Raw genomic sequence first — 27,222 nt, forward strand, 5'->3', positions numbered from 1 at the left:
AGGGGGCGCTGTCTTTTCCACAGGAATAAGGCGGCCCTAGGCAGTGTCGTTCTGCGGCTGTTCCCCAGCCACCCCACCCCAGAGCCGGCTGCATCTCAGCCCCCAGTGGGACAGCCTGTCCGGCGTTCTGTGTGGCTGGAGCTGTCAGCCCAGGCGGTGCAGAGCGGCTGGTCACTGCAAGGCATGCTGGGAGCCCCGAGGCTGGGCCGTGGTCAGCCTGGCTCTGAGCCCGCAGCGCTTGACGCCTCGGTGCTGGGGCGGGGCGGTGGCTGCGTCCCTCGGACAGTACTTCCTCTCGCTGCATCGAGAGCGGCCCCGGGGCCCCGGCTGCTGTCAGCAGAGAGCCAGGGCCGGGCGCGGGGGATGCAGCTCCCAGCCTCAGCCAGTTCAACCCAGTATGGAGCTAACTGACCTTCTCCCAGTGCTGGGTGAGTGACCCCCCGACCCGGCTTCAGCCCCTGTCTCGTTCCCCCTTCCCCTCTGCCCCCTCTTCAGCCCCTGCCTCGTTCCCCCTTCCCCTCTGCCCCCCCTTCCCCTCTGCCCCCGTCCTTCAGCCCCTGCCTCGTTCCCCCTTCCCCTCTGCCCCCCTCCTTCAGCCCCTGCCTCGTTCTCCCTTCCCCTCTGCCCCCCTCCTTCAGCCCCTGCCTCGTTCCCCCTTCCCCTCTGCCCCCCTCCTTCAGCCCCTGCCTCATTCCCCCTTCCCTTCTGCCCCCTCCTTCAGCCCCTGCCTCATTCCCCCTTCCCCTCTGCCCCCTCCTTCAGCCCCTGCCTCATTCACTCTCTGCTCTTTGTCACACTCTACAATTTGTTTCTGTCTTTCTCCTCCTTCACCCACTTTCATTCTCTCTCCATCTCTTCCTCCCACTCACACCCCTCACCCCCTCCGGCCTGTTCCCTCTTGTCTCCTTCTTCCTTCCGCTCTGGTTCCATCCCCCAAACCAGGATACACTTTGGTGTGGGCTGTAAAATGACTCCGTTTCCTGCGAGTCTTTGCACCTTAAGCATGGCTGATAAGACTCTGTGGTTTGGCTGGACCCGATTGTGTCCACAAAACAATCAATAAATCCCACGCGACCTCCGCAGTCCTCCTCTTTCCTGTCTCACCCTCTCTGTGTCTGTTCTTTCTCTCGTCACCTTTGTTACCAGTTTTGCCTGTTACTTTGCGGTACACTCATTTATTAGGGTTACTTTTTGGGGGGGGGGGCGTTCTGTATTTCTATACAAAGCTCTACTTCTCCCTGCTGCAAGTCCCCTCCCAATGGAGCCATCCTGCAGGACCGAGGTTCCCCAGGGCTGGGTTCTTCCAGCCCCAGAATCAGATGAACACACACACACTAACAGAGTGCATCTGAGAGGACCCGGTTAATCAGCACTCCCGAGCTGACCCCTTATATGTCCCTGGACTCAGCAGGCTGGGTCGAGCAGCACTTCCAAGCTGCCACCCTCATACGTCCCAGGCTCAGCACGTTCCTATCTCCACTTTCACGTTACAATCGTTCTGGCAGGAACCCACTTGATGAGCAAACCCCCCAGGATTTGTGGGCGCTGCAGGGATCTTTCAGCTTAGGTACGAGGAGCGTTGCTGCAGAGCAAATGAGGAAACCAAAAAAAAAAGCCACCCATGAGGGGAGAGAGAGACAGAAAGAGAGAGAAGCAATCAGCTTAATCATGAGAGTTATTTACTGCCAGGTAATAACCATCGGGGAGCCAAACAAACAAAACCGGGAAAAAATAATATTAAATCTAACTTAAACTTGATTATAAAAATCATGTTTAGAAAACTATAACTGATCACACAAGTCAGGGTCAGAAGGCTACACCTCGAGAGAGAGAGAGAGCTGGGGTCTCACCACTCCATGAAGCTGGAATGGATCAGGGGTCCCAGGTGTTGGTGGTAGCTGAGGGTCCGGAGGGCTGGAGACAGGCAGAGCCCCCAGCACGATCAGTCCGGAGAAGATGAAGTCCCAGTGGAACTGCTGCAGAGTTTGGATCCAGGCATCAGAACACTTACTTGAGCGTGGGTAGGGGGGTTTCTAGGGAAAGAACAGTGGTTCAAGGGAGAAGACTAGATTTGTTTGTGTGTAAACTCATGGCTCAAGGGAGGATACCAAAGTTGTTTTGTTCAGGCTAGACAATGGGAGCTGATCATTCCTTGCTATGGGCGGTGTTCCTCGGAGGGAGCTCACAATGCAATTAGGGAGCTGTCATAAATATAAAGGGAAGGGTAAACCCCTTTGAAATCCCTCCTGGCCAGGGGAAAGCTCCTCTCACCTGTAAAGGGTTAAGAAGCTAAAGGTAACCTCGCTGGCACCTGACCAAAATGACCAATGAGGAGACAAGATACTTTCAAAAGCTGGGAGGAGGGAGAGAAACAAAGGGTCTGTGTCTGTCTGTAGTCGTCTTGGCCAGGGACAGAACAGGAATGGAGGCTTAGAACTTTTAGTAAGTAATCTAGCTAGGTATGTGTTAGATTATGATTTCTTTAAATGGCTGAGAAAAGAATTGTGCTGAATAGAATAACTATTTCTGTCTGTATATCTTTTTTGTAACTTAAGGTTTTGCCTAGAGGGGTTCTCTATGTTTTTGAATCTAATTACCCTGTAAGATATCTACCATCCTGATTTTACAGGGGGGATTTCTTCATTTCTATTTACTGCTATTTTTTATTAAAAGTCTTCTTGTAAAACACTGAATGCTTTTTTCATTGTTCTCAGATCCAAGGGTTTGGGTCTGTGGTCACCTAAGCAAATTGGTGAGGCTTTTTACCAAACCTCGTCCAGGAAGTGGGGTGCAAGGTTTTGGGAAGTATTTTGGGGGGAAGGACGCGTCCAAACAGCTCTTCCCCAGTAACCAGTATTAGTTTGGTGGTGGTAGCGGCCATTCCAAGGATAACGGGTGTAATATTTTGTACCTTGGGGAAGTTTTGACCTAAGCTGGTAAAGATAAGCTTAGGAGGTTTTTCATGCAGGTCCCCACATCTGTACCCTAGAGTTCAGAGTGGGGGAGGAACCTTGACATGGTGGCACAGTGGTGGGATTAACCTGAAATCATTTGAGATCCAGTTGAGATTTTTTGAACTAGAAATACAGATTTTAAAAAGGAAATTTTTTTTTCTTTGGAAAGAAAGTCCAGAAAGCAGCTTTGAAACTGAAAGCAGCTTGGTTTCTCTCTGCTTTGTGGCCAAGCAGAGACAAAAGGGGATTATCTTGTGAATTGCAGGTTTTCTTTGCCTGGAGGCAGGGTACTTAACTCCTGCAGGGAAATTCACAGTCTTCCAACCCAGAGGTTTTTTTTTTTTCTTTTCTTCCTAAAAGTAAATAGGGGGGGTGTGCTCTACCCATTTGCCTGGAGACAAAAGTGGCAGGGTTTTTTTTAGGATTTTGATTTTTTTTTTGTTGTTGTTTTACAAGGAGCACAGGTTTGAAAAGAAATTTTTTTTTTTCCTTTGGGCTGGGTAAGCAGGTTTCCAAGTAGTTGGAGGTTTTTTGCTTTAATTTGGGCCCAGAGCAGAGACAAGGGAATTGTCTTTTTCGGTAGGCTGACAATCACTATCAGAGAATAGGTATTCTATTCCAGCACAGCAAAATTTTACAGCCAAGTTTTGTTTGTTTATTTCTAAACCTCGGGTGTAAAGTTAGTAAAAACAGAGAGGTTAGAATGGCAAAATCCGCGGCTCGACTACAGCTCGAATTAGCCAAATTTCAGGCTGAGGAAAGACAAAGGGAACATGAAAGACCGATAGAACTCATGCAGCTGAAGAAGGAACAAGAAAGGGAGGCAGAACAACACCAAGAGGCTGCCCACAAGAGGGAAATGGAGGCAAGGAAGCATGTGGAGGAGGAGAGGGAAAAAGAGAGGAAGCATGTGGAGGAGGAGAAGGAAAAAGAGAGGAAGCATGTGGAGGAGATGGAGAGGATAAAGGCCCAGCAGAATATACCAACAAACCCTAGCAATCCTTCTCCAGGTACCACTTCCCATCCCAGAAAGTTCCCCACCTACAAGGCAGGTGATGATACTGAGGCCTTCTTAGAGAACTTCGAAAGGGCCTGCCTTGGGTACAACATCTCTACTGACCAATACATGGTAGAGCTGAGGCCGCAGCTCAGTGGACCCTTAGCTGAGGTGGCGGCTGAAATGCCTAAAGAACACATGAACAAGTATGAACTGTTTAAATCCAAGGCGAGAGTCAGAATGGGGATAACACCCGAGCAGTCTCGTCAGAGGTTCAGAGCCCTAAGGTGGAAACCAGACATGTCATTTACCCGACATGCCTACCACATTGTAAAACATTGGGATGCCTGGATATCGGGAGCAAGTGTTGAATCTCCAGTAAATTTGCCCTTCCTAATGCAAATGGAACAATTCTTAGAGGGTGTTCCTGAGGAAATAGAAAGATACATCCTAGATGGGAAACCCAAAACTGTAATTGAGGCAGGAGAGATTGGAGCCAGATGGGTGGAGGTGGCAGAGAAGAAGAAAACTGGTCGCAGTTGGAGCGGAGACCAGAAGGGACCACCCCAGACCACACCCTATTACCGGGGGCCGCCCAAAGCCCCACCTACCTCCCAAAGAACCCTCCAGACCCCTTATCGTCCCACCACCCCGTTCTCCAGCAACCCTCCTCGCCCCAGTGACCCGTCAGCTGGACGATGTTTTAAGTGTAACGAGCTGGGGCATGTAAAGGCCAACTGCCCCAAGAACCCCAACAGATTACAGTTCATTGCACCGGAATCACACCAGAGGTCCACAGGCCCAGATACCTCCCAGATACCCTTGGAGCGGAGGGAAACTGTGAGTGTGGGCGGGAAGAAGGTCACCGCATGGAGGGACACCGGAGCACAAGTGTCAGCTATCCATGCTTCCTTAGTGGACCCCAATTTAATCAACCCAGAGATCCAAGTGACGATTCAACCCTTCAAGTCCAACTCTTTCAATTTGCCTACAGCCAAGTTGCCTGTCCAGTACAAGGGCTGGTCAGGAATGTGGACTTTTGCAGTCTATGATGATTATCCCATCCCCATGCTGTTGGGGGAAGACTTGGCCAATCATGTGAAGCAGGCCAAGAGGGTGGGAATGGTCACCCGCAGCCAGGCTAAACAAGCCGTGAGGCCTAGCTCTGTTCCGGAAACTTCTATCAGGACCCAGCCAGAGGTGATGGACCTGGACCCCAGGCCAATGTCTGCAACAGCAGTAGTGGATCCAGTCCCAGAGACCCAGACGGAACCAGTCCCAGAACCGGAACCAGCCGAACAACCAACACCAGACCCCGTGTCAGCACTGAATCCAGTACTTGCAACCTCAACACCAGAGGGCCCCACCGAACCTGAACTGGCAGCAGCCGATAACCCGACCCAAGAGGCTCAGCCGGAGCCTGAATCCCAACATAGTGCACCAGCGGAGAGCGGTTCACAGTCAACAGAAACAGCTCCATCCCCTATATCGCTTCCAGAGGGACCAAGCCTAGGTCCACAATCCCATGAGGAACTGATGTCTCCAGCATCAAGGGAACAGTTCCAGACCGAACAGGAAGCAGATGAAAGCCTCCAGAGAGCTTGGACGGCGGCACGGAGCAACCCACCGCCTCTCAGCTCTTCTAATCGATCCAGAGAATTAAAGGTTTGTCAGTTTACAGCCCAGGGAGGAGACGACGCTGAGTGGCCTGAAGGTGTTTACTACGAAGGGAAATGTGCTGGTGGTGTGGAAGAGGTGAACCTCTCCATGACCCTTGGGCGTATGCAGCGACAGCAGATCCAGGAGCTGTGCACTAGCTACGCGCCAACGTTCTCAGCCACCCCAGGACTGACTGAACGGGCATATCACTCCATTGACACAGGTAATGCTCACCCAATTAGGGTCCAACCTTACCGGGTGTCTCCTCAAGCTAAAACTGCTATAGAACGGGAGATCCAGGATATGTTACAGATGGGGGTAATCCGCCCCTCTGAAAGTGCATGGGCATCTCCAGTGGTTCTAGTTCCCAAACCAGATGGGGAGATACGTTTTTGCGTGGACTACCGTAAGCTAAATGCTGTAACTCACCCAGACAACTATCCCATGCCACGCACAGATGAACTATTAGAGAAACTGGGACGGGCCCAGTTCATCTCTACCTTGGACTTAACCAAGGGGTACTGGCAGGTACCGCTAGATGAATCTGCCAAGGAAAGGTCAGCCTTCATCACACATCTCGGGCTGTATGAATTTAATGTACTCCCTTTCGGGCTGCGAAATGCACCCGCCACTTTCCAAAGACTTGTAGATGGTCTCCTAGCGGGATTAGGAGAATATGCAGTCGCCTACCTTGATGATGTGGCCATATTTTCGGATTCCTGGGCAGACCACCTGGAACATCTACAAAAAGTCCTTGAGCGCATAAGGGAGGCAGGACTAACTGTTAAGGCTAAGTGTCAAATAGGCCTAAACAGAGTGACTTACCTTGGACACCAGGTGGGTCAAGGAACTATCAGCCCCCTACAGGCCAAAGTGGATGCTATCCAAAAGTGGCCTGTCCCAAAGTCACCTTTGTTACCAGTTTTGCCTGTTACTTTGCGGTACACTCATTTATTAGGGTTACTTTTTTTGGGGGGGGGGCGTTCTGTATTTCTATACAAAGCTCTACTTCTACCTGCTGCAAGTCCCCTCCCAATGGAGCCATCCTGCAGGACCGAGGTTCCCCAGGGCTGGGTTCTTCCAGCCCCAGAATCAGATGAACACACACACACTAACAGAGTGCATCTGAGAGGACCCGGTTAATCAGCACTCCCGAGCTGACCCCTTATATGTCCCTGGACTCAGCAGGCTGGGTCGAGCAGCACTTCCAAGCTGCCACCCTCATACGTCCCAGGCTCAGCACGTTCCTATCTCCACTTTCACGTTACAATCGTTCTGGCAGGAACCCACTTGATGAGCAAACCCCCCAGGATTTGTGGGCGCTGCGGGGATCTTTCAGCTTAGGTACGAGGAGCGTTGCTGCAGAGCAAATGAGGAAACCAAAAAAAAAAGCCACCCATGAGGGGAGAGAGAGACAGAAAGAGAGAGAAGCAATCAGCTTAATCATGAGAGTTATTTACTGCCAGGTAATAACCATCGGGGAGCCAAACAAACAAAACCGGGAAAAAATAATATTAAATCTAACTTAAACTTGATTATAAAAATCATGTTTAGAAAACTATAACTGATCACACAAGTCAGGGTCAGAAGGCTACACCTCGAGAGAGAGAGAGAGCTGGGGTCTCACCACTCCATGAAGCTGGAATGGATCAGGGGTCCCAGGTGTTGGTGGTAGCTGAGGGTCCGGAGGGCTGGAGACAGGCAGAGCCCCCAGCACGATCAGTCCGGAGAAGATGAAGTCCCAGTGGAACTGCTGCAGAGTTTGGATCCAGGCATCAGAACACTTACTTGAGCGTGGGTAGGGGGGTTTCTAGGGAAAGAACAGTGGTTCAAGGGAGAAGACTAGATTTGTTTGTGTGTAAACTCATGGCTCAAGGGAGGATACCAAAGTTGTTTTGTTCAGGCTAGACAATGGGAGCTGATCATTCCTTGCTATGGGCGGTGTTCCTCGGAGGGAGCTCACAATGCAATTAGGGAGCTGTCATAAATATAAAGGGAAGGGTAAACCCCTTTGAAATCCCTCCTGGCCAGGGGAAAGCTCCTCTCACCTGTAAAGGGTTAAGAAGCTAAAGGTAACCTCGCTGGCACCTGACCAAAATGACCAATGAGGAGACAAGATACTTTCAAAAGCTGGGAGGAGGGAGAGAAACAAAGGGTCTGTGTCTGTCTGTAGTCGTCTTGGCCAGGGACAGAACAGGAATGGAGGCTTAGAACTTTTAGTAAGTAATCTAGCTAGGTATGTGTTAGATTATGATTTCTTTAAATGGCTGAGAAAAGAACTGTGCTGAATAGAATAACTATTTCTGTCTGTATATCTTTTTTGTAACTTAAGGTTTTGCCTAGAGGGGTTCTCTATGTTTTTGAATCTAATTACCCTGTAAGATATCTACCATCCTGATTTTACAGGGGGGATTTCTTCATTTCTATTTACTGCTATTTTTTATTAAAAGTCTTCTTGTAAAACACTGAATGCTTTTTTCATTGTTCTCAGATCCAAGGGTTTGGGTCTGTGGTCACCTAAGCAAATTGGTGAGGCTTTTTACCAAACCTCGTCCAGGAAGTGGGGTGCAAGGTTTTGGGAAGTATTTTGGGGGGAAGGACGCGTCCAAACAGCTCTTCCCCAGTAACCAGTATTAGTTTGGTGGTGGTAGCGGCCATTCCAAGGATAACGGGTGTAATATTTTGTACCTTGGGGAAGTTTTGACCTAAGCTGGTAAAGATAAGCTTAGGAGGTTTTTCATGCAGGTCCCCACATCTGTACCCTAGAGTTCAGAGTGGGGGAGGAACCTTGACATGGTGGCACAGTGGTGGGATTAACCTGAAATCATTTGAGATCCAGTTGAGATTTTTTGAACTAGAAATACAGATTTTAAAAAGGAAATTTTTTTTTCTTTGGAAAGAAAGTCCAGAAAGCAGCTTTGAAACTGAAAGCAGCTTGGTTTCTCTCTGCTTTGTGGCCAAGCAGAGACAAAAGGGGATTATCTTGTGAATTGCAGGTTTTCTTTGCCTGGAGGCAGGGTACTTAACTCCTGCAGGGAAATTCACAGTCTTCCAACCCAGAGGTTTTTTTTTTTTCTTTTCTTCCTAAAAGTAAATAGGGGGGGTGTGCTCTACCCATTTGCCTGGAGACAAAAGTGGCAGGGTTTTTTTTAGGATTTTGATTTTTTTTTTTTTGTTGTTTTACAAGGAGCACAGGTTTGAAAAGAAATTTTTTTTTTTCCTTTGGGCTGGGTAAGCAGGTTTCCAAGTAGTTGGAGGTTTTTTGCTTTAATTTGGGCCCAGAGCAGAGACAAGGGAATTGTCTTTTTCGGTAGGCTGACAATCACTATCAGAGAATAGGTATTCTATTCCAGCACAGCAAAATTTTACAGCCAAGTTTTGTTTGTTTATTTCTAAACCTCGGGTGTAAAGTTAGTAAAAACAGAGAGGTTAGAATGGCAAAATCCGCGGCTCGACTACAGCTCGAATTAGCCAAATTTCAGGCTGAGGAAAGACAAAGGGAACATGAAAGACCGATAGAACTCATGCAGCTGAAGAAGGAACAAGAAAGGGAGGCAGAACAACACCAAGAGGCTGCCCACAAGAGGGAAATGGAGGCAAGGAAGCATGTGGAGGAGGAGAGGGAAAAAGAGAGGAAGCATGTGGAGGAGGAGAAGGAAAAAGAGAGGAAGCATGTGGAGGAGATGGAGAGGATAAAGGCCCAGCAGAATATACCAACAAACCCTAGCAATCCTTCTCCAGGTACCACTTCCCATCCCAGAAAGTTCCCCACCTACAAGGCAGGTGATGATACTGAGGCCTTCTTAGAGAACTTCGAAAGGGCCTGCCTTGGGTACAACATCTCTACTGACCAATACATGGTAGAGCTGAGGCCGCAGCTCAGTGGACCCTTAGCTGAGGTGGCGGCTGAAATGCCTAAAGAACACATGAACAAGTATGAACTGTTTAAATCCAAGGCGAGAGTCAGAATGGGGATAACACCCGAGCAGTCTCGTCAGAGGTTCAGAGCCCTAAGGTGGAAACCAGACATGTCATTTACCCGACATGCCTACCACATTGTAAAACATTGGGATGCCTGGATATCGGGAGCAAGTGTTGAATCTCCAGTAAATTTGCCCTTCCTAATGCAAATGGAACAATTCTTAGAGGGTGTTCCTGAGGAAATAGAAAGATACATCCTAGATGGGAAACCCAAAACTGTAATTGAGGCAGGAGAGATTGGAGCCAGATGGGTGGAGGTGGCAGAGAAGAAGAAAACTGGTCGCAGTTGGAGCGGAGACCAGAAGGGACCACCCCAGACCACACCCTATTACCGGGGGCCGCCCAAAGCCCCACCTACCTCCCAAAGAACCCTCCAGACCCCTTATCGTCCCACCACCCCGTTCTCCAGCAACCCTCCTCGCCCCAGTGACCCGTCAGCTGGACGATGTTTTAAGTGTAACGAGCTGGGGCATGTAAAGGCCAACTGCCCCAAGAACCCCAACAGATTACAGTTCATTGCACCGGAATCACACCAGAGGTCCACAGGCCCAGATACCTCCCAGATACCCTTGGAGCGGAGGGAAACTGTGAGTGTGGGCGGGAAGAAGGTCACCGCATGGAGGGACACCGGAGCACAAGTGTCAGCTATCCATGCTTCCTTAGTGGACCCCAATTTAATCAACCCAGAGATCCAAGTGACGATTCAACCCTTCAAGTCCAACTCTTTCAATTTGCCTACAGCCAAGTTGCCTGTCCAGTACAAGGGCTGGTCAGGAATGTGGACTTTTGCAGTCTATGATGATTATCCCATCCCCATGCTGTTGGGGGAAGACTTGGCCAATCATGTGAAGCAGGCCAAGAGGGTGGGAATGGTCACCCGCAGCCAGGCTAAACAAGCCGTGAGGCCTAGCTCTGTTCCGGAAACTTCTATCAGGACCCAGCCAGAGGTGATGGACCTGGACCCCAGGCCAATGTCTGCAACAGCAGTAGTGGATCCAGTCCCAGAGACCCAGACGGAACCAGTCCCAGAACCGGAACCAGCCGAACAACCAACACCAGACCCCGTGTCAGCACTGAATCCAGTACTTGCAACCTCAACACCAGAGGGCCCCACCGAACCTGAACTGGCAGCAGCCGATAACCCGACCCAAGAGGCTCAGCCGGAGCCTGAATCCCAACATAGTGCACCAGCGGAGAGCGGTTCACAGTCAACAGAAACAGCTCCATCCCCTATATCGCTTCCAGAGGGACCAAGCCTAGGTCCACAATCCCATGAGGAACTGATGTCTCCAGCATCAAGGGAACAGTTCCAGACCGAACAGGAAGCAGATGAAAGCCTCCAGAGAGCTTGGACGGCGGCACGGAGCAACCCACCGCCTCTCAGCTCTTCTAATCGATCCAGAGAATTAAAGGTTTGTCAGTTTACAGCCCAGGGAGGAGACGACGCTGAGTGGCCTGAAGGTGTTTACTACGAAGGGAAATGTGCTGGTGGTGTGGAAGAGGTGAACCTCTCCATGACCCTTGGGCGTATGCAGCGACAGCAGATCCAGGAGCTGTGCACTAGCTACGCGCCAACGTTCTCAGCCACCCCAGGACTGACTGAACGGGCATATCACTCCATTGACACAGGTAATGCTCACCCAATTAGGGTCCAACCTTACCGGGTGTCTCCTCAAGCTAAAACTGCTATAGAACGGGAGATCCAGGATATGTTACAGATGGGGGTAATCCGCCCCTCTGAAAGTGCATGGGCATCTCCAGTGGTTCTAGTTCCCAAACCAGATGGGGAGATACGTTTTTGCGTGGACTACCGTAAGCTAAATGCTGTAACTCACCCAGACAACTATCCCATGCCACGCACAGATGAACTATTAGAGAAACTGGGACGGGCCCAGTTCATCTCTACCTTGGACTTAACCAAGGGGTACTGGCAGGTACCGCTAGATGAATCTGCCAAGGAAAGGTCAGCCTTCATCACACATCTCGGGCTGTATGAATTTAATGTACTCCCTTTCGGGCTGCGAAATGCACCCGCCACTTTCCAAAGACTTGTAGATGGTCTCCTAGCGGGATTAGGAGAATATGCAGTCGCCTACCTTGATGATGTGGCCATATTTTCGGATTCCTGGGCAGACCACCTGGAACATCTACAAAAAGTCCTTGAGCGCATAAGGGAGGCAGGACTAACTGTTAAGGCTAAGTGTCAAATAGGCCTAAACAGAGTGACTTACCTTGGACACCAGGTGGGTCAAGGAACTATCAGCCCCCTACAGGCCAAAGTGGATGCTATCCAAAAGTGGCCTGTCCCAAAGTCACCTTTGTTACCAGTTTTGCCTGTTACTTTGCGGTACACTCATTTATTAGGGTTACTTTTTTTGGGGGGGGGGCGTTCTGTATTTCTATACAAAGCTCTACTTCTACCTGCTGCAAGTCCCCTCCCAATGGAGCCATCCTGCAGGACCGAGGTTCCCCAGGGCTGGGTTCTTCCAGCCCCAGAATCAGATGAACACACACACACTAACAGAGTGCATCTGAGAGGACCCGGTTAATCAGCACTCCCGAGCTGACCCCTTATATGTCCCTGGACTCAGCAGGCTGGGTCGAGCAGCACTTCCAAGCTGCCACCCTCATACGTCCCAGGCTCAGCACGTTCCTATCTCCACTTTCACGTTACAATCGTTCTGGCAGGAACCCACTTGATGAGCAAACCCCCCAGGATTTGTGGGCGCTGCGGGGATCTTTCAGCTTAGGTACGAGGAGCGTTGCTGCAGAGCAAATGAGGAAACCAAAAAAAAAAGCCACCCATGAGGGGAGAGAGAGACAGAAAGAGAGAGAAGCAATCAGCTTAATCATGAGAGTTATTTACTGCCAGGTAATAACCATCGGGGAGCCAAACAAACAAAACCGGGAAAAAATAATATTAAATCTAACTTAAACTTGATTATAAAAATCATGTTTAGAAAACTATAACTGATCACACAAGTCAGGGTCAGAAGGCTACACCTCGAGAGAGAGAGAGAGCTGGGGTCTCACCACTCCATGAAGCTGGAATGGATCAGGGGTCCCAGGTGTTGGTGGTAGCTGAGGGTCCGGAGGGCTGGAGACAGGCAGAGCCCCCAGCACGATCAGTCCGGAGAAGATGAAGTCCCAGTGGAACTGCTGCAGAGTTTGGATCCAGGCATCAGAACACTTACTTGAGCGTGGGTAGGGGGGTTTCTAGGGAAAGAACAGTGGTTCAAGGGAGAAGACTAGATTTGTTTGTGTGTAAACTCATGGCTCAAGGGAGGATACCAAAGTTGTTTTGTTCAGGCTAGACAATGGGAGCTGATCATTCCTTGCTATGGGCGGTGTTCCTCGGAGGGAGCTCACAATGCAATTAGGGAGCTGTCATAAATATAAAGGGAAGGGTAAACCCCTTTGAAATCCCTCCTGGCCAGGGGAAAGCTCCTCTCACCTGTAAAGGGTTAAGAAGCTAAAGGTAACCTCGCTGGCACCTGACCAAAATGACCAATGAGGAGACAAGATACTTTCAAAAGCTGGGAGGAGGGAGAGAAACAAAGGGTCTGTGTCTGTCTGTAGTCGTCTTGGCCAGGGACAGAACAGGAATGGAGGCTTAGAACTTTTAGTAAGTAATCTAGCTAGGTATGTGTTAGATTATGATTTCTTTAAATGGCTGAGAAAAGAATTGTGCTGAATAGAATAACTATTTCTGTCTGTATATCTTTTTTGTAACTTAAGGTTTTGCCTAGAGGGGTTCTCTATGTTTTTGAATCTAATTACCCTGTAAGATATCTACCATCCTGATTTTACAGGGGGGATTTCTTCATTTCTATTTACTGCTATTTTTTATTAAAAGTCTTCTTGTAAAACACTGAATGCTTTTTTCATTGTTCTCAGATCCAAGGGTTTGGGTCTGTGGTCACCTAAGCAAATTGGTGAGGCTTTTTACCAAACCTCGTCCAGGAAGTGGGGTGCAAGGTTTTGGGAAGTATTTTGGGGGGAAGGACGCGTCCAAACAGCTCTTCCCCAGTAACCAGTATTAGTTTGGTGGTGGTAGCGGCCATTCCAAGGATAACGGGTGTAATATTTTGTACCTTGGGGAAGTTTTGACCTAAGCTGGTAAAGATAAGCTTAGGAGGTTTTTCATGCAGGTCCCCACATCTGTACCCTAGAGTTCAGAGTGGGGGAGGAACCTTGACATGGTGGCACAGTGGTGGGATTAACCTGAAATCATTTGAGATCCAGTTGAGATTTTTTGAACTAGAAATACAGATTTTAAAAAGGAAATTTTTTTTTCTTTGGAAAGAAAGTCCAGAAAGCAGCTTTGAAACTGAAAGCAGCTTGGTTTCTCTCTGCTTTGTGGCCAAGCAGAGACAAAAGGGGATTATCTTGTGAATTGCAGGTTTTCTTTGCCTGGAGGCAGGGTACTTAACTCCTGCAGGGAAATTCACAGTCTTCCAACCCAGAGGTTTTTTTTTTTTCTTTTCTTCCTAAAAGTAAATAGGGGGGGTGTGCTCTACCCATTTGCCTGGAGACAAAAGTGGCAGGGTTTTTTTTAGGATTTTGATTTTTTTTTTTTTGTTGTTTTACAAGGAGCACAGGTTTGAAAAGAAATTTTTTTTTTTCCTTTGGGCTGGGTAAGCAGGTTTCCAAGTAGTTGGAGGTTTTTTGCTTTAATTTGGGCCCAGAGCAGAGACAAGGGAATTGTCTTTTTCGGTAGGCTGACAATCACTATCAGAGAATAGGTATTCTATTCCAGCACAGCAAAATTTTACAGCCAAGTTTTGTTTGTTTATTTCTAAACCTCGGGTGTAAAGTTAGTAAAAACAGAGAGGTTAGAATGGCAAAATCCGCGGCTCGACTACAGCTCGAATTAGCCAAATTTCAGGCTGAGGAAAGACAAAGGGAACATGAAAGACCGATAGAACTCATGCAGCTGAAGAAGGAACAAGAAAGGGAGGCAGAACAACACCAAGAGGCTGCCCACAAGAGGGAAATGGAGGCAAGGAAGCATGTGGAGGAGGAGAGGGAAAAAGAGAGGAAGCATGTGGAGGAGGAGAAGGAAAAAGAGAGGAAGCATGTGGAGGAGATGGAGAGGATAAAGGCCCAGCAGAATATACCAACAAACCCTAGCAATCCTTCTCCAGGTACCACTTCCCATCCCAGAAAGTTCCCCACCTACAAGGCAGGTGATGATACTGAGGCCTTCTTAGAGAACTTCGAAAGGGCCTGCCTTGGGTACAACATCTCTACTGACCAATACATGGTAGAGCTGAGGCCGCAGCTCAGTGGACCCTTAGCTGAGGTGGCGGCTGAAATGCCTAAAGAACACATGAACAAGTATGAACTGTTTAAATCCAAGGCGAGAGTCAGAATGGGGATAACACCCGAGCAGTCTCGTCAGAGGTTCAGAGCCCTAAGGTGGAAACCAGACATGTCATTTACCCGACATGCCTACCACATTGTAAAACATTGGGATGCCTGGATATCGGGAGCAAGTGTTGAATCTCCAGTAAATTTGCCCTTCCTAATGCAAATGGAACAATTCTTAGAGGGTGTTCCTGAGGAAATAGAAAGATACATCCTAGATGGGAAACCCAAAACTGTAATTGAGGCAGGAGAGATTGGAGCCAGATGGGTGGAGGTGGCAGAGAAGAAGAAAACTGGTCGCAGTTGGAGCGGAGACCAGAAGGGACCACCCCAGACCACACCCTATTACCGGGGGCCGCCCAAAGCCCCACCTACCTCCCAAAGAACCCTCCAGACCCCTTATCGTCCCACCACCCCGTTCTCCAGCAACCCTCCTCGCCCCAGTGACCCGTCAGCTGGACGATGTTTTAAGTGTAACGAGCTGGGGCATGTAAAGGCCAACTGCCCCAAGAACCCCAACAGATTACAGTTCATTGCACCGGAATCACACCAGAGGTCCACAGGCCCAGATACCTCCCAGATACCCTTGGAGCGGAGGGAAACTGTGAGTGTGGGCGGGAAGAAGGTCACCGCATGGAGGGACACCGGAGCACAAGTGTCAGCTATCCATGCTTCCTTAGTGGACCCCAATTTAATCAACCCAGAGATCCAAGTGACGATTCAACCCTTCAAGTCCAACTCTTTCAATTTGCCTACAGCCAAGTTGCCTGTCCAGTACAAGGGCTGGTCAGGAATGTGGACTTTTGCAGTCTATGATGATTATCCCATCCCCATGCTGTTGGGGGAAGACTTGGCCAATCATGTGAAGCAGGCCAAGAGGGTGGGAATGGTCACCCGCAGCCAGGCTAAACAAGCCGTGAGGCCTAGCTCTGTTCCGGAAACTTCTATCAGGACCCAGCCAGAGGTGATGGACCTGGACCCCAGGCCAATGTCTGCAACAGCAGTAGTGGATCCAGTCCCAGAGACCCAGACGGAACCAGTCCCAGAACCGGAACCAGCCGAACAACCAACACCAGACCCCGTGTCAGCACTGAATCCAGTACTTGCAACCTCAACACCAGAGGGCCCCACCGAACCTGAACTGGCAGCAGCCGATAACCCGACCCAAGAGGCTCAGCCGGAGCCTGAATCCCAACATAGTGCACCAGCGGAGAGCGGTTCACAGTCAACAGAAACAGCTCCATCCCCTATATCGCTTCCAGAGGGACCAAGCCTAGGTCCACAATCCCATGAGGAACTGATGTCTCCAGCATCAAGGGAACAGTTCCAGACCGAACAGGAAGCAGATGAAAGCCTCCAGAGAGCTTGGACGGCGGCACGGAGCAACCCACCGCCTCTCAGCTCTTCTAATCGATCCAGAGAATTAAAGGTTTGTCAGTTTACAGCCCAGGGAGGAGACGACGCTGAGTGGCCTGAAGGTGTTTACTACGAAGGGAAATGTGCTGGTGGTGTGGAAGAGGTGAACCTCTCCATGACCCTTGGGCGTATGCAGCGACAGCAGATCCAGGAGCTGTGCACTAGCTACGCGCCAACGTTCTCAGCCACCCCAGGACTGACTGAACGGGCATATCACTCCATTGACACAGGTAATGCTCACCCAATTAGGGTCCAACCTTACCGGGTGTCTCCTCAAGCTAAAACTGCTATAGAACGGGAGATCCAGGATATGTTACAGATGGGGGTAATCCGCCCCTCTGAAAGTGCATGGGCATCTCCAGTGGTTCTAGTTCCCAAACCAGATGGGGAGATACGTTTTTGCGTGGACTACCGTAAGCTAAATGCTGTAACTCACCCAGACAACTATCCCATGCCACGCACAGATGAACTATTAGAGAAACTGGGACGGGCCCAGTTCATCTCTACCTTGGACTTAACCAAGGGGTACTGGCAGGTACCGCTAGATGAATCTGCCAAGGAAAGGTCAGCCTTCATCACACATCTCGGGCTGTATGAATTTAATGTACTCCCTTTCGGGCTGCGAAATGCACCCGCCACTTTCCAAAGACTTGTAGATGGTCTCCTAGCGGGATTAGGAGAATATGCAGTCGCCTACCTTGATGATGTGGCCATATTTTCGGATTCCTGGGCAGACCACCTGGAACATCTACAAAAAGTCCTTGAGCGCATAAGGGAGGCAGGACTAACTGTTAAGGCTAAGTGTCAAATAGGCCTAAACAGAGTGACTTACCTTGGACACCAGGTGGGTCAAGGAACTATCAGCCCCCTACAGGCCAAAGTGGATGCTATCCAAAAGTGGCCTGTCCCAAAGTCACCTTTGTTACCAGTTTTGCCTGTTACTTTGCGGTACACTCATTTATTAGGGTTACTTTTTTTGGGGGGGGGCGTTCTGTATTTCTATACAAAGCTCTACTTCTACCTGCTGCAAGTCCCCTCCCAATGGAGCCATCCTGCAGGACCGAGGTTCCCCAGGGCTGGGTTCTTCCAGCCCCAGAATCAGATGAACACACACACACTAACAGAGTGCATCTGAGAGGACCCGGTTAATCAGCACTCCCGAGCTGACCCCTTATATGTCCCTGGACTCAGCAGGCTGGGTCGAGCAGCACTTCCAAGCTGCCACCCTCATACGTCCCAGGCTCAGCACGTTCCTATCTCCACTTTCACGTTACAATCGTTCTGGCAGGAACCCACTTGATGAGCAAACCCCCCAGGATTTGTGGGCGCTGCGGGGATCTTTCAGCTTAGGTACGAGGAGCGTTGCTGCAGAGCAAATGAGGAAACCAAAAAAAAAAGCCACCCATGAGGGGAGAGAGAGACAGAAAGAGAGAGAAGCAATCAGCTTAATCATGAGAGTTATTTACTGCCAGGTAATAACCATCGGGGAGCCAAACAAACAAAACCGGGAAAAAATAATATTAAATCTAACTTAAACTTGATTATAAAAATCATGTTTAGAAAACTATAACTGATCACACAAGTCAGGGTCAGAAGGCTACACCTCGAGAGAGAGAGAGAGCTGGGGTCTCACCACTCCATGAAGCTGGAATGGATCAGGGGTCCCAGGTGTTGGTGGTAGCTGAGGGTCCGGAGGGCTGGAGACAGGCAGAGCCCCCAGCACGATCAGTCCGGAGAAGATGAAGTCCCAGTGGAACTGCTGCAGAGTTTGGATCCAGGCATCAGAACACTTACTTGAGCGTGGGTAGGGGGGTTTCTAGGGAAAGAACAGTGGTTCAAGGGAGAAGACTAGATTTGTTTGTGTGTAAACTCATGGCTCAAGGGAGGATACCAAAGTTGTTTTGTTCAGGCTAGACAATGGGAGCTGATCATTCCTTGCTATGGGCGGTGTTCCTCGGAGGGAGCTCACAATGCAATTAGGGAGCTGTCATAAATATAAAGGGAAGGGTAAACCCCTTTGAAATCCCTCCTGGCCAGGGGAAAGCTCCTCTCACCTGTAAAGGGTTAAGAAGCTAAAGGTAACCTCGCTGGCACCTGACCAAAATGACCAATGAGGAGACAAGATACTTTCAAAAGCTGGGAGGAGGGAGAGAAACAAAGGGTCTGTGTCTGTCTGTAGTCGTCTTGGCCAGGGACAGAACAGGAATGGAGGCTTAGAACTTTTAGTAAGTAATCTAGCTAGGTATGTGTTAGATTATGATTTCTTTAAATGGCTGAGAAAAGAATTGTGCTGAATAGAATAACTATTTCTGTCTGTATATCTTTTTTGTAACTTAAGGTTTTGCCTAGAGGGGTTCTCTATGTTTTTGAATCTAATTACCCTGTAAGATATCTACCATCCTGATTTTACAGGGGGGATTTCTTCATTTCTATTTACTGCTATTTTTTATTAAAAGTCTTCTTGTAAAACACTGAATGCTTTTTTCATTGTTCTCAGATCCAAGGGTTTGGGTCTGTGGTCACCTATGCAAATTGGTGAGGCTTTTTATCCAACATTTCCCAGGAAAGGGGGGGTGCAAGTGTTGGGAGGATTGTTCATTGTTCTTAAGATCCAAGGGTCTGGATCTGTAGTCACCTAAGCAAATTGGTGAGGCTTTTTACCAAACCTCGTCCAGGAAGTGGGGTGCAAGGTTTTGGGAAGTATTTTGGGGGGAAGGACGCGTCCAAACAGCTCTTCCCCAGTAACCAGTATTAGTTTGGTGGTGGTAGCGGCCATTCCAAGGATAACGGGTGTAATATTTTGTACCTTGGGGAAGTTTTGACCTAAGCTGGTAAAGATAAGCTTAGGAGGTTTTTCATGCAGGTCCCCACATCTGTACCCTAGAGTTCAGAGTGGGGGAGGAACCTTGACAGGAGCTTTGCTATTTTGGATACCAATAAAGGATTGATTACTAGAATTGGTCTGATAACCACTGAGCTGGGTGTGTGCAGACATGGGTCCATTAACATCTGGAGCAGAGATCCCCCATTATGCAGTGCGCTTCCCTGGTTTTCTGGTCCCAGCGTTCAGTGCGGTTCTTGCCTTGGAATCTCTGTTCTCCATTCTGTATGCTAATGGAGATGCCTCCTTGTCCCATCTTCCACGCAAATGAGCCTAGGGGAGTTTCCCTAATATTGTCACCCTTTCCCCAGGGGTTTAGGTGTGTCTCCCACTGCCTTTTCATTGCTTTTTGTAAGCCTTTCTTCTGATGCACATTTGGTTCAAGCAGAGGCTGGGGGGTGGTCATTCGTGTGTCAGACAGGCTGGGTACTGCGCCCCAGTTCCCCAAGAACACAGAGCTGCTAGGTAACACCTTCTGCACCCCTCCTTCGGCACCTGTTTGATTCCCTCTTGTGTCTGTTCTTTCTCCCCTAGTCACCTTCTGCTCCCCTCCTTCGGCCCCTGTCTCATTCCCTCTCTCCCTCCGTCAGCTCTCCGCACCTCGGACGCCTGGGTTCCTCAGAGACTAAGAGGACTGGAGCCTGTTTTCAGCATGTTCAATTCCCCACAGGCAGACTCTGGATGGTGCCCCTCACACCCACCTGGATCCCCCTCCCCAGGGCTTTTCCCTGCTCCCCAAAGGCAGTGGTCCCTTCCTTGAGCTCATGGGGGCTGGCACCCCCTTCTGCAGTTGGTTATTCTCCACTGGGTGAGGCCCTGCCTCAGTTTCCCCATTGCCCTGCAGCACAGTGTGTGCTGCTGTGCAGGGAGCTGCAGCATGGAGCCTAAGTGTGTTGTTTGATGGGGAGTTTCCTAGAGCAACAGACCCCGTCAGACCAGGCTCTGCCCAGACCCTGGCCACAATCAGGGACCCCACCTTGTGCCGCGCTCTGCACAGACATGGATCAGGGCCCCCCTTGTGAATACACATAGTGAAACTGACAAAAATTGTGTCAGTTTCACACAGCAGGTCAGGAGGCCCTGCCAAGCAGGGGGCTCTTCCCCCAGAGCTGGTGGGCTTCAGGGCCCGCTGGTTCCCCGGCAGGCAGCGGGAAGGCCGGGCCTGGCAGGGCTGCCCCACATCTGCGGGCCTGGGAGCCCAGGATCCCCTGCAGCCTGCCAGGAGCCCGGCCTGCGACCCCCTGACAGGCTGTTGAACCTGAGACTTTCCCAGGACCAGCTCTTGTGGGACCAGAACCCAGGTGTCCTGATGTCCAGCCCCAGCCCCATCCACCGACACTCGTCTGTGTCCAGCCCTGGCCCCTTCTGCTGACCCTCCTCCGTGTCCAGCCCCAGCCCATCCACCGACCTTCCTCCATATCCAGCCCCAGACCATCGGCCGACCTTCCTCCGTATCCAGCCCTGGCCCCTTCTGCTGACCCTCCTCCATGTCCAGCCTCTGCCCATCCACCGACCTTCTTCCATATCCAGCCCCGGACCATCCGCCAGCCCGCCTCCATGTCCAGCCCCAGCCCCATTCACTGAATCAATCAATCTTTCTTTCTTTCCCCTCCTCCCCGTAACATACCGGGTTGGACTGTAAATCCGGTATCCAGAGTCCTATGCCCCGCACCACTCGATCCTGCCCCTTATTACCCATCCCACCCCAGAGCTCTCACCCCCCTCTTGTCTATTCTCTTACAGCCTGGCTGCAGATCCTCACCCGGCTGGTGTCATCCGAGGGGACCGAGGAACCCAGTTCATCACCTGGTCTGTGCATGGGGGTCTGTGGGTGTCATTGTTGGACTGGCTGGCTCGGGGGGGGATGTGGGGGGGGAGGGCATGGGGCCTTTCCCCTTTAGGGGGTGTCATGGAGTCCCCAGGCGATGCTCTGGAACTGCTCCCTATGAAGCCAGTCAGGACTCTGGGGAAGTCTCCTTTCTGGGAGCAGACTGTCTGCAGGACACACGGCTCACACAGCTTCCACCTTCCTGGGTCTGACCTCGGAGCGTTCAGCATCCTCTCTGCTCCTCCGTGCGCTTCCCACAGCGAGTCTGCCCAGGCGGGGCCACAGAGTCCTGCCCCCCAACTCCGCAGTCAGATGGGACTCTCACCCAGCCAGTAAAACAGAAGGTTTATTAGACGACAGGAACATGGTCTAACACAGAGCTTGTAGGTGCAGAGAACAGGACCCCTCAGCTGGGTCCATTTTGGGGGGCAATGAGCCAGACAACCACGTCTGCACTTCACTCCATGTCTCCAGCCAGCCCCAAACTGACTCCCCCTCCAGCCCCTCCTCCCCTGGGCTTTGTCCCTTTCCTGGGCCAGGAGGTCACCGGATTCCTCAGTTCTCCAGTTCTATTCGACATTGGTGAGGCCTCATCTGGAGTACTGTGTCCAGTTTTGGGCCCCACACTTCAAGAAGGATGTGGATAAATTGGAGAGAGTCCAGCGAAGGGCAACAAAAATGATTAGGGGTCTGGAACACATGAGTTATGAGGAGAGGCTGAGGGAGCTGGGATTGTTTAGCCTGCAGAAGAGAAGAATGAGGGGGGATTTGATAGCTGCTTTCAACTACCTGAAAGGGGGTTCCAAAGAGGATGGCTCTAGACTGTTCTCAATGGTATCAGATGACAGAACGAGGAGTAATGGTCTCAAGCTGCAGTGGGGGAGGTTTAGATTGGATATTAGGAAAAACTTTTTCACTAAGAGGGTGGTGAAACACTGGAATGCGTTACCTAGGGAGGTGGTGGAATCTCCTTCCTTAGAGGTTTTTAAGGTCAGGCTTGACAAAGCCCTGGCTGGGATGATTTAACTGGGAATTGGTCCTGCTTCGAGCAGGGGGTTGGACTAGATGACCTTCTGGGGTCCCTTCCAACCCTTATATTCTATGATTCTATGATTCCAACCCTTTAGCTCTCCCCTTGCAGGGGGGAAGGGCCCAGGCCATCAGTGGCCAGGAAACAGGGTGTCGGCCATTCTCTGTGTCCAGACTCCTGCACACACCTGCCCTCTAGGGCTCTGCAAGGATCACACACCCTTATCCCACCCCCTAGATACTTAAGAACTGCACAGGGGAAACTGAGGCACCCCCACACTATTCAGAGGAAACATTAAGAGCAGTCCCGCTTCGTCACATCGAGCACCAACTCCAATATGACCCCATGGGGGGAACTGGCTGGCTGGGGGAGTGCCATCTCTTGTCCCCTCCCCCCATTTCTCGTGTCTCTCTCTCCAGCTGTCTGTTCTGACCACAACCACAATGGCTCCTTCTCTGGGACTCCCAGGTCATGGGGTGGGGAGTGGGGGAGGGGGGCTGGGGCCCTCCCAGCAGAGCCAGGCCCGGGATGAGCAGACTCTCTCCTGGGGATGCTGGACACAGACAGACCCAGGGGGTCTCACCATCCCCCAGCCAGCAAACGGCTGGGACCCCTGTCCTGGAGGAGCCGTACCAGGACTGCAGGCTGTGGCACTGACTGGGTGGCGGCCTCTCGCCATTGGACCTGGCACCACCCACAGATCGTGAGTTCAAGGCCCGTCCGGGAGGAAGGATCCCCTAGGAGCAGGGTGGGGGGCCAGGGCAGAGAGCTCAGACACCGGGTGGAGATCCGAGGTGATCCTGCCAGCTAGACTTGAGGTGTCTGCCTTGGATTTACCTCCACCCACACCCGCTCTGTGCCCACAGATCTAACCGCATGCAACCCTTCTGCCCATCAGAGTTGGCAGCAACAAGGGCCGGGTTCAATATCTAGGGGATCCATTCAATAACACAATGCAAAACCGGCTCGAGCCCCCACCCAGTGACCTGGGACAAATATATACCACCCCCTCTGTGCGCCTCCAAGAGGCAATACTTCCCCTCTCCCAAGCACATAGTCTGAGTGTAGCAAAAGCCTTTTAATAACAGAGAGAAACAATATGGCATTATGTTGGGGAAACACCACCAACAGGATTCGTAACACAACCCATGAGCAAAAAAACCCACCCCAAGCAAATTGGGGCGTGCCCTTTCCCTTTGGTTCTTGAGTCCGGCAACCTCAAATCACCCAAAGTCCCAAAAGTCCAATGACCCAAAAGTCTCTGTCCCTGGTCAGGGCAGCCCCAGAGTTCGAAAGTTTATCTGCGGAGCTTTACCTCCCAACCTGGGTGGAGATGGGACGGGGGTAAGAGGCACCTTACATGATCTGAAGCTGACCGCTCCATAGCTGCGCTCCGCTCCGCCAGCCGCCCCACGAACTCCTTCGCTCTGCTCCGCGGCCCACAAGCAGCTCCTGCCATCCACGAACTGCTCCGCATCGAACTGCTTCACCAGCCTGTCCACAAGGCACTCCAGCCGGCCGCAAACTGCTCCACAATATATCTTCAGGCTCCCCCACTACTTAACACAGCACTCAGTGATTTCAGCTTGTAGTAGGGGAGCCTCAGTGCTGATGCACTGTTAGCCCCAAATGAGCTCAGCAGCCTGTAACTAGACTCCTAATGAAATCAAAATTAGCTCTGATATTCCACAGTGGAGAGAAGAGGAAGTGCAATTAGCATGTAAGGCCCCGCCAAGAGGCCCATACCACCAAGTATTAATGCTTCTCCCCAGCCTCTCTCCATTCACAGAGTTTTGGAACCCATGACCTAGCGAGTGCTACTTAGTTGATGGTGAGTCCCTCCATCATAACAAAAGGCCACGTACAGTTCCAAGCACAGTTCCCATAATCAGGGTAATAACAATTTATTCTTCCTGCCCCAATAACAGAGACACTGGGGATCCCACAGCAGCCAAAGTGACCATTTGGGCAGCTACGGTCTCATTCTAGGCGGGGTGGGTGTGCCTATGCAAATGAGATCAGCCCCTGAAGTTCTTTTCCACAACTTGCCACACCTCACCACCAGATGTCAGGGTGGAGCTCATCCTGACACTGCTTACACACACATGCCAGGCCCCCCCACCCCCCAGACTCCTCTGTTTCTGAGGAAACCTTACTGCCAACTCTGCGGCTCCACCCACCGGGTCCCTGGTACCTGACAGGATCCTCCGTCACCCTGACGTGCTCGGCCCCCCTGCAGGCCGGGCGGCTGGGATTCTGGTTCTTCTATCATATAATGTCCATGTGTGATCTAAGGGCCACCCCTCAGGCCTCCCGCAGATACCAGATCCCCCGGCTCGGCCTGGAGCAGGCCGGCACCTACACCTGCAAGTACTGGGCAGAGAAGGACGGCCAGGAGAGCCCATCCCCCGAGAGCCGCCCTGTCTCCATCACAGTGACTGGTGACGCCCTGTTCTCCTGGCATGTGGGGTGTGGGGGCTGGGAGGTCTCCGCTCAGGTCTCTCATGCCCACAAGCACCACCTGGTGCCCTAGATAAATGGTGGGGCTGCAGATGACAGACACCCCCCAAAACTCACCAATACCCTCCCTTCCACCCCAGCCCCCAGTGGCAGCAGGCAGTAATGCAGCCCCATCCCCACCAGGACCCCCCAGTGGCAGCAGGCAGTAATGCAGCCCCATCCCCCCCAGGACCCCCCAGTGGCAGCAGGCAGTAATGCAGCCCCATCCCCACCAGGACCCCCCAGTGGCAGCAGGCAGTAATGCAGCCCCATCCCCCCCAGGACTCCCCAGTGGCAGCAGGCAGTAATGCAGCCCCATTCCCACCAGGACCCCCCAGTGGCCGCAGGCTGTAATGCAGCCCCATCCCCACCAGGACCCCCCAGTGGCCGCAGGCTGTAATGCAGCCCCATCCCCACCAGGACCCCCCAGTGGCCGCAGGCTGTAATGCAGCCCCCAGCGGCAGTGGGATGTCAGGGTGGGGAGCGATGATCTCTTCTGTGAGTTACCTGCCGTGTGCTGTCTCCTAGGCTGGGGGAGCGCAGCGGGCAGGGAAATGTGGCTGGTTTTTATCAGTTTTCAGGATCTCACCAGCCCCTTTTTCCCTCCCCCAGCTCTCTCCCCCTCTGCCTCTGTTCCAGACCCCCTGCCGCCCCCCACACTCTCTCTGGGCTCCCAGGGCCCTGTGTATTACCAGGGGGAGCGGTTTTGCCTCACCTGCTCAGCTCCCAGCGGCGAGGCAGTGACGGGATACAGATTCTACAGGAGAAGAGGGGACCAGACCCCAGAGGAGCTCCAATCTGCCCCCGGAGCATCCCGGCTGGAGCTCAGGGCCGAGACGGGGAACCAGGGGCCCTACACCTGCCAATACTGGAGAAAGGAGTCTGGGTTGGAGATCCCATCCACGGAGAGTAACAAGGTCTATATAACCGTGCAGGGTGAGTGCCCTTTGGCCAGGTATATAAAGGGCTGTTTGTTACCCTCGCCCAGGGGAGATAGGGCTGGTGGGGCTGATCCAAGGGGAAGGAAGAGAGGGGGCCAGACCGGCTGAGCAAGGCTGATCTGGCTTATGGTGGGGCCCAGTGTTTATACCAGAAGGTGCCTCACGCCAGTCTTAGACCTTGGAACTGGGGCCTGGGCCCCACAGCCTGGGCCCCACAGCCTGCCCCAATCATAGAATCATAGAATATCAGGATTGGAAGGGACCTCAGGAGGTCATCTAGTCCAACCCCCTGCTCAAAGCAGGACCAATCCCCAATTTTTGCCCCAGATCCCTAAATGGCCCCCTCAAGGATTGAACTCACAACCCTGGGTTTAGCAGGCCAATGCTCAAACCACTGAGCTATCCCTCCCCCCAATGATCCCTCCCCCCAATGATTCCCAGGTTCCAAGGTCTCCCCCACAATTCACTTCTGAGCAACGTTCAGCCCCCACCAGCTATTGCTCTCCACCAGCCCCTCAGCTCTGCATCCTGCTGCCCCGCAGCATGGCTGGCACCCACAGCCCAGTGGGATGCTGCACCCCAAGTGCAGTGACTGAGTGCTTATGTCAGGTACACGTGGGGGGCCGGGTGTGAAGGGGGTTACGGGACGGTCAGTTGGAGGCACGGGGGGGGCGACTCACTGTGGGAGGGGGCAGCTCCCTCAATGGGGGTGGGCATTGGCTCTTCAGCTAGGTATTTCTCACTCCGAACTCTTCCTCATTTCCCCTCCCCCTGTCATCTCCTCTCTCCCTATCTCAGCCCCCCCGGCAGCCCCCACACTCTCCCTGCACCCTCCACACCCGTTCTATCTCCATGGGGAGCGTGTGACCCTCAGGTGCTCAGCTCCAGGGGGCAAGAGGCTGCAGGGATACAGGTTCTACGGGGAACAGGAGAGGCTGATCCATGAAGAGGTCCCCGCCCCAGATGGGGGTGCCAGGCTGGAGATCGTGGCCGAGATGGGGAAAGCCGGGGTGTATACCTGTGCGTACTGGACCCTGCGATTTGGGAGACATATCCTGTCAGAAGGAAGCCGGCCAGTGTCCCTGTCAGTGCAAGGTGAGGCCTCTTTCCCCGGGAGGGATGTAATGGGATATAGGGGGTATCCTCTCCCCTGGGGTCTCTCCCCACCTCCCTAGCCCTGGATCCCCCCATTCCCTACAAACCTCACCCCCAACTAGCCACCTGGCTCCCTCTGCCCCCCATATGCTTGGCAAGGTGTCCCCCTTTCCCCAAGGCAGCAGCCCCCCCAGCAGGAGCCACTTTCTCTGCTGGACCCTCTCTTTGTGCTTCCCTTCCTGGCAGAAGTGCTGCCTAGTGGTTAGACTGGGATCTGCTCCACTCTCGGCTGCATCACATTCCCCCCCCCCCCCCCCCGAATCGGGACAACGCCCCAACGCCCCTCCCGTGTCCAGTGCTGAGAGCTCTGAGGCTGGACGCTGAGGGCAAGGAATTGTTCCTCTCTCTTTCAGCCCCCCCGGCAGCCCCGTCCCTCTCCCTGAGCCCCCTGCACCCCGTGTACCTCCTGTCACGGAGTCCCTGGGCGATGCTCTGGAACTGCTCCCCATGAAGCCAGTCAGGACTCTGGGGCAGTCGCCTTTCTGTGAGCGGCCTGTCTTCAGGACACGCA

General features: G+C 51.9%; 1 protein-coding gene across 1 annotated transcript; it reads left to right on the forward strand.

The window, feature by feature from the left end:
* The first annotated feature begins 311 nt into the window (after positions 1 to 311).
* On the forward strand, positions 312 to 27,222 carry LOC142068846 (Fc receptor-like protein 5). The gene is made up of 5 exons (XM_075118936.1): positions 312 to 428; positions 21,002 to 21,067; positions 25,228 to 25,551; positions 26,355 to 26,651; positions 27,065 to 27,222. Exons 1-5 carry the CDS (start codon positions 398 to 400, stop codon positions 27,160 to 27,162), a joined length of 816 nt encoding a protein of 271 aa, XP_074975037.1. The 5' UTR covers positions 312 to 397; the 3' UTR covers positions 27,163 to 27,222.

Source organism: Caretta caretta, chromosome 13 (assembly GCF_965140235.1).
Source record: "Caretta caretta isolate rCarCar2 chromosome 13, rCarCar1.hap1, whole genome shotgun sequence".
Taxonomy (NCBI): Eukaryota; Metazoa; Chordata; order Testudines; family Cheloniidae; genus Caretta; species Caretta caretta.

Bases quoted from the DNA above. Each gene is read 5' to 3' on its own strand.
- LOC142068846 (XM_075118936.1), top strand. From the start codon at position 398: ATGGAGCTAACTGACCTTCTCCCAGTGCTGG. The intron at 429-21,001 runs GTGAGTGACCCC...ATTCTCTTACAG, and splicing joins TGACCTTCTCCCAGTGCTGG to CCTGGCTGCAGATCCTCACC. The intron at 26,652-27,064 runs GTGAGGCCTCTT...TCTCTCTTTCAG, and splicing joins AGTGTCCCTGTCAGTGCAAG to CCCCCCCGGCAGCCCCGTCC.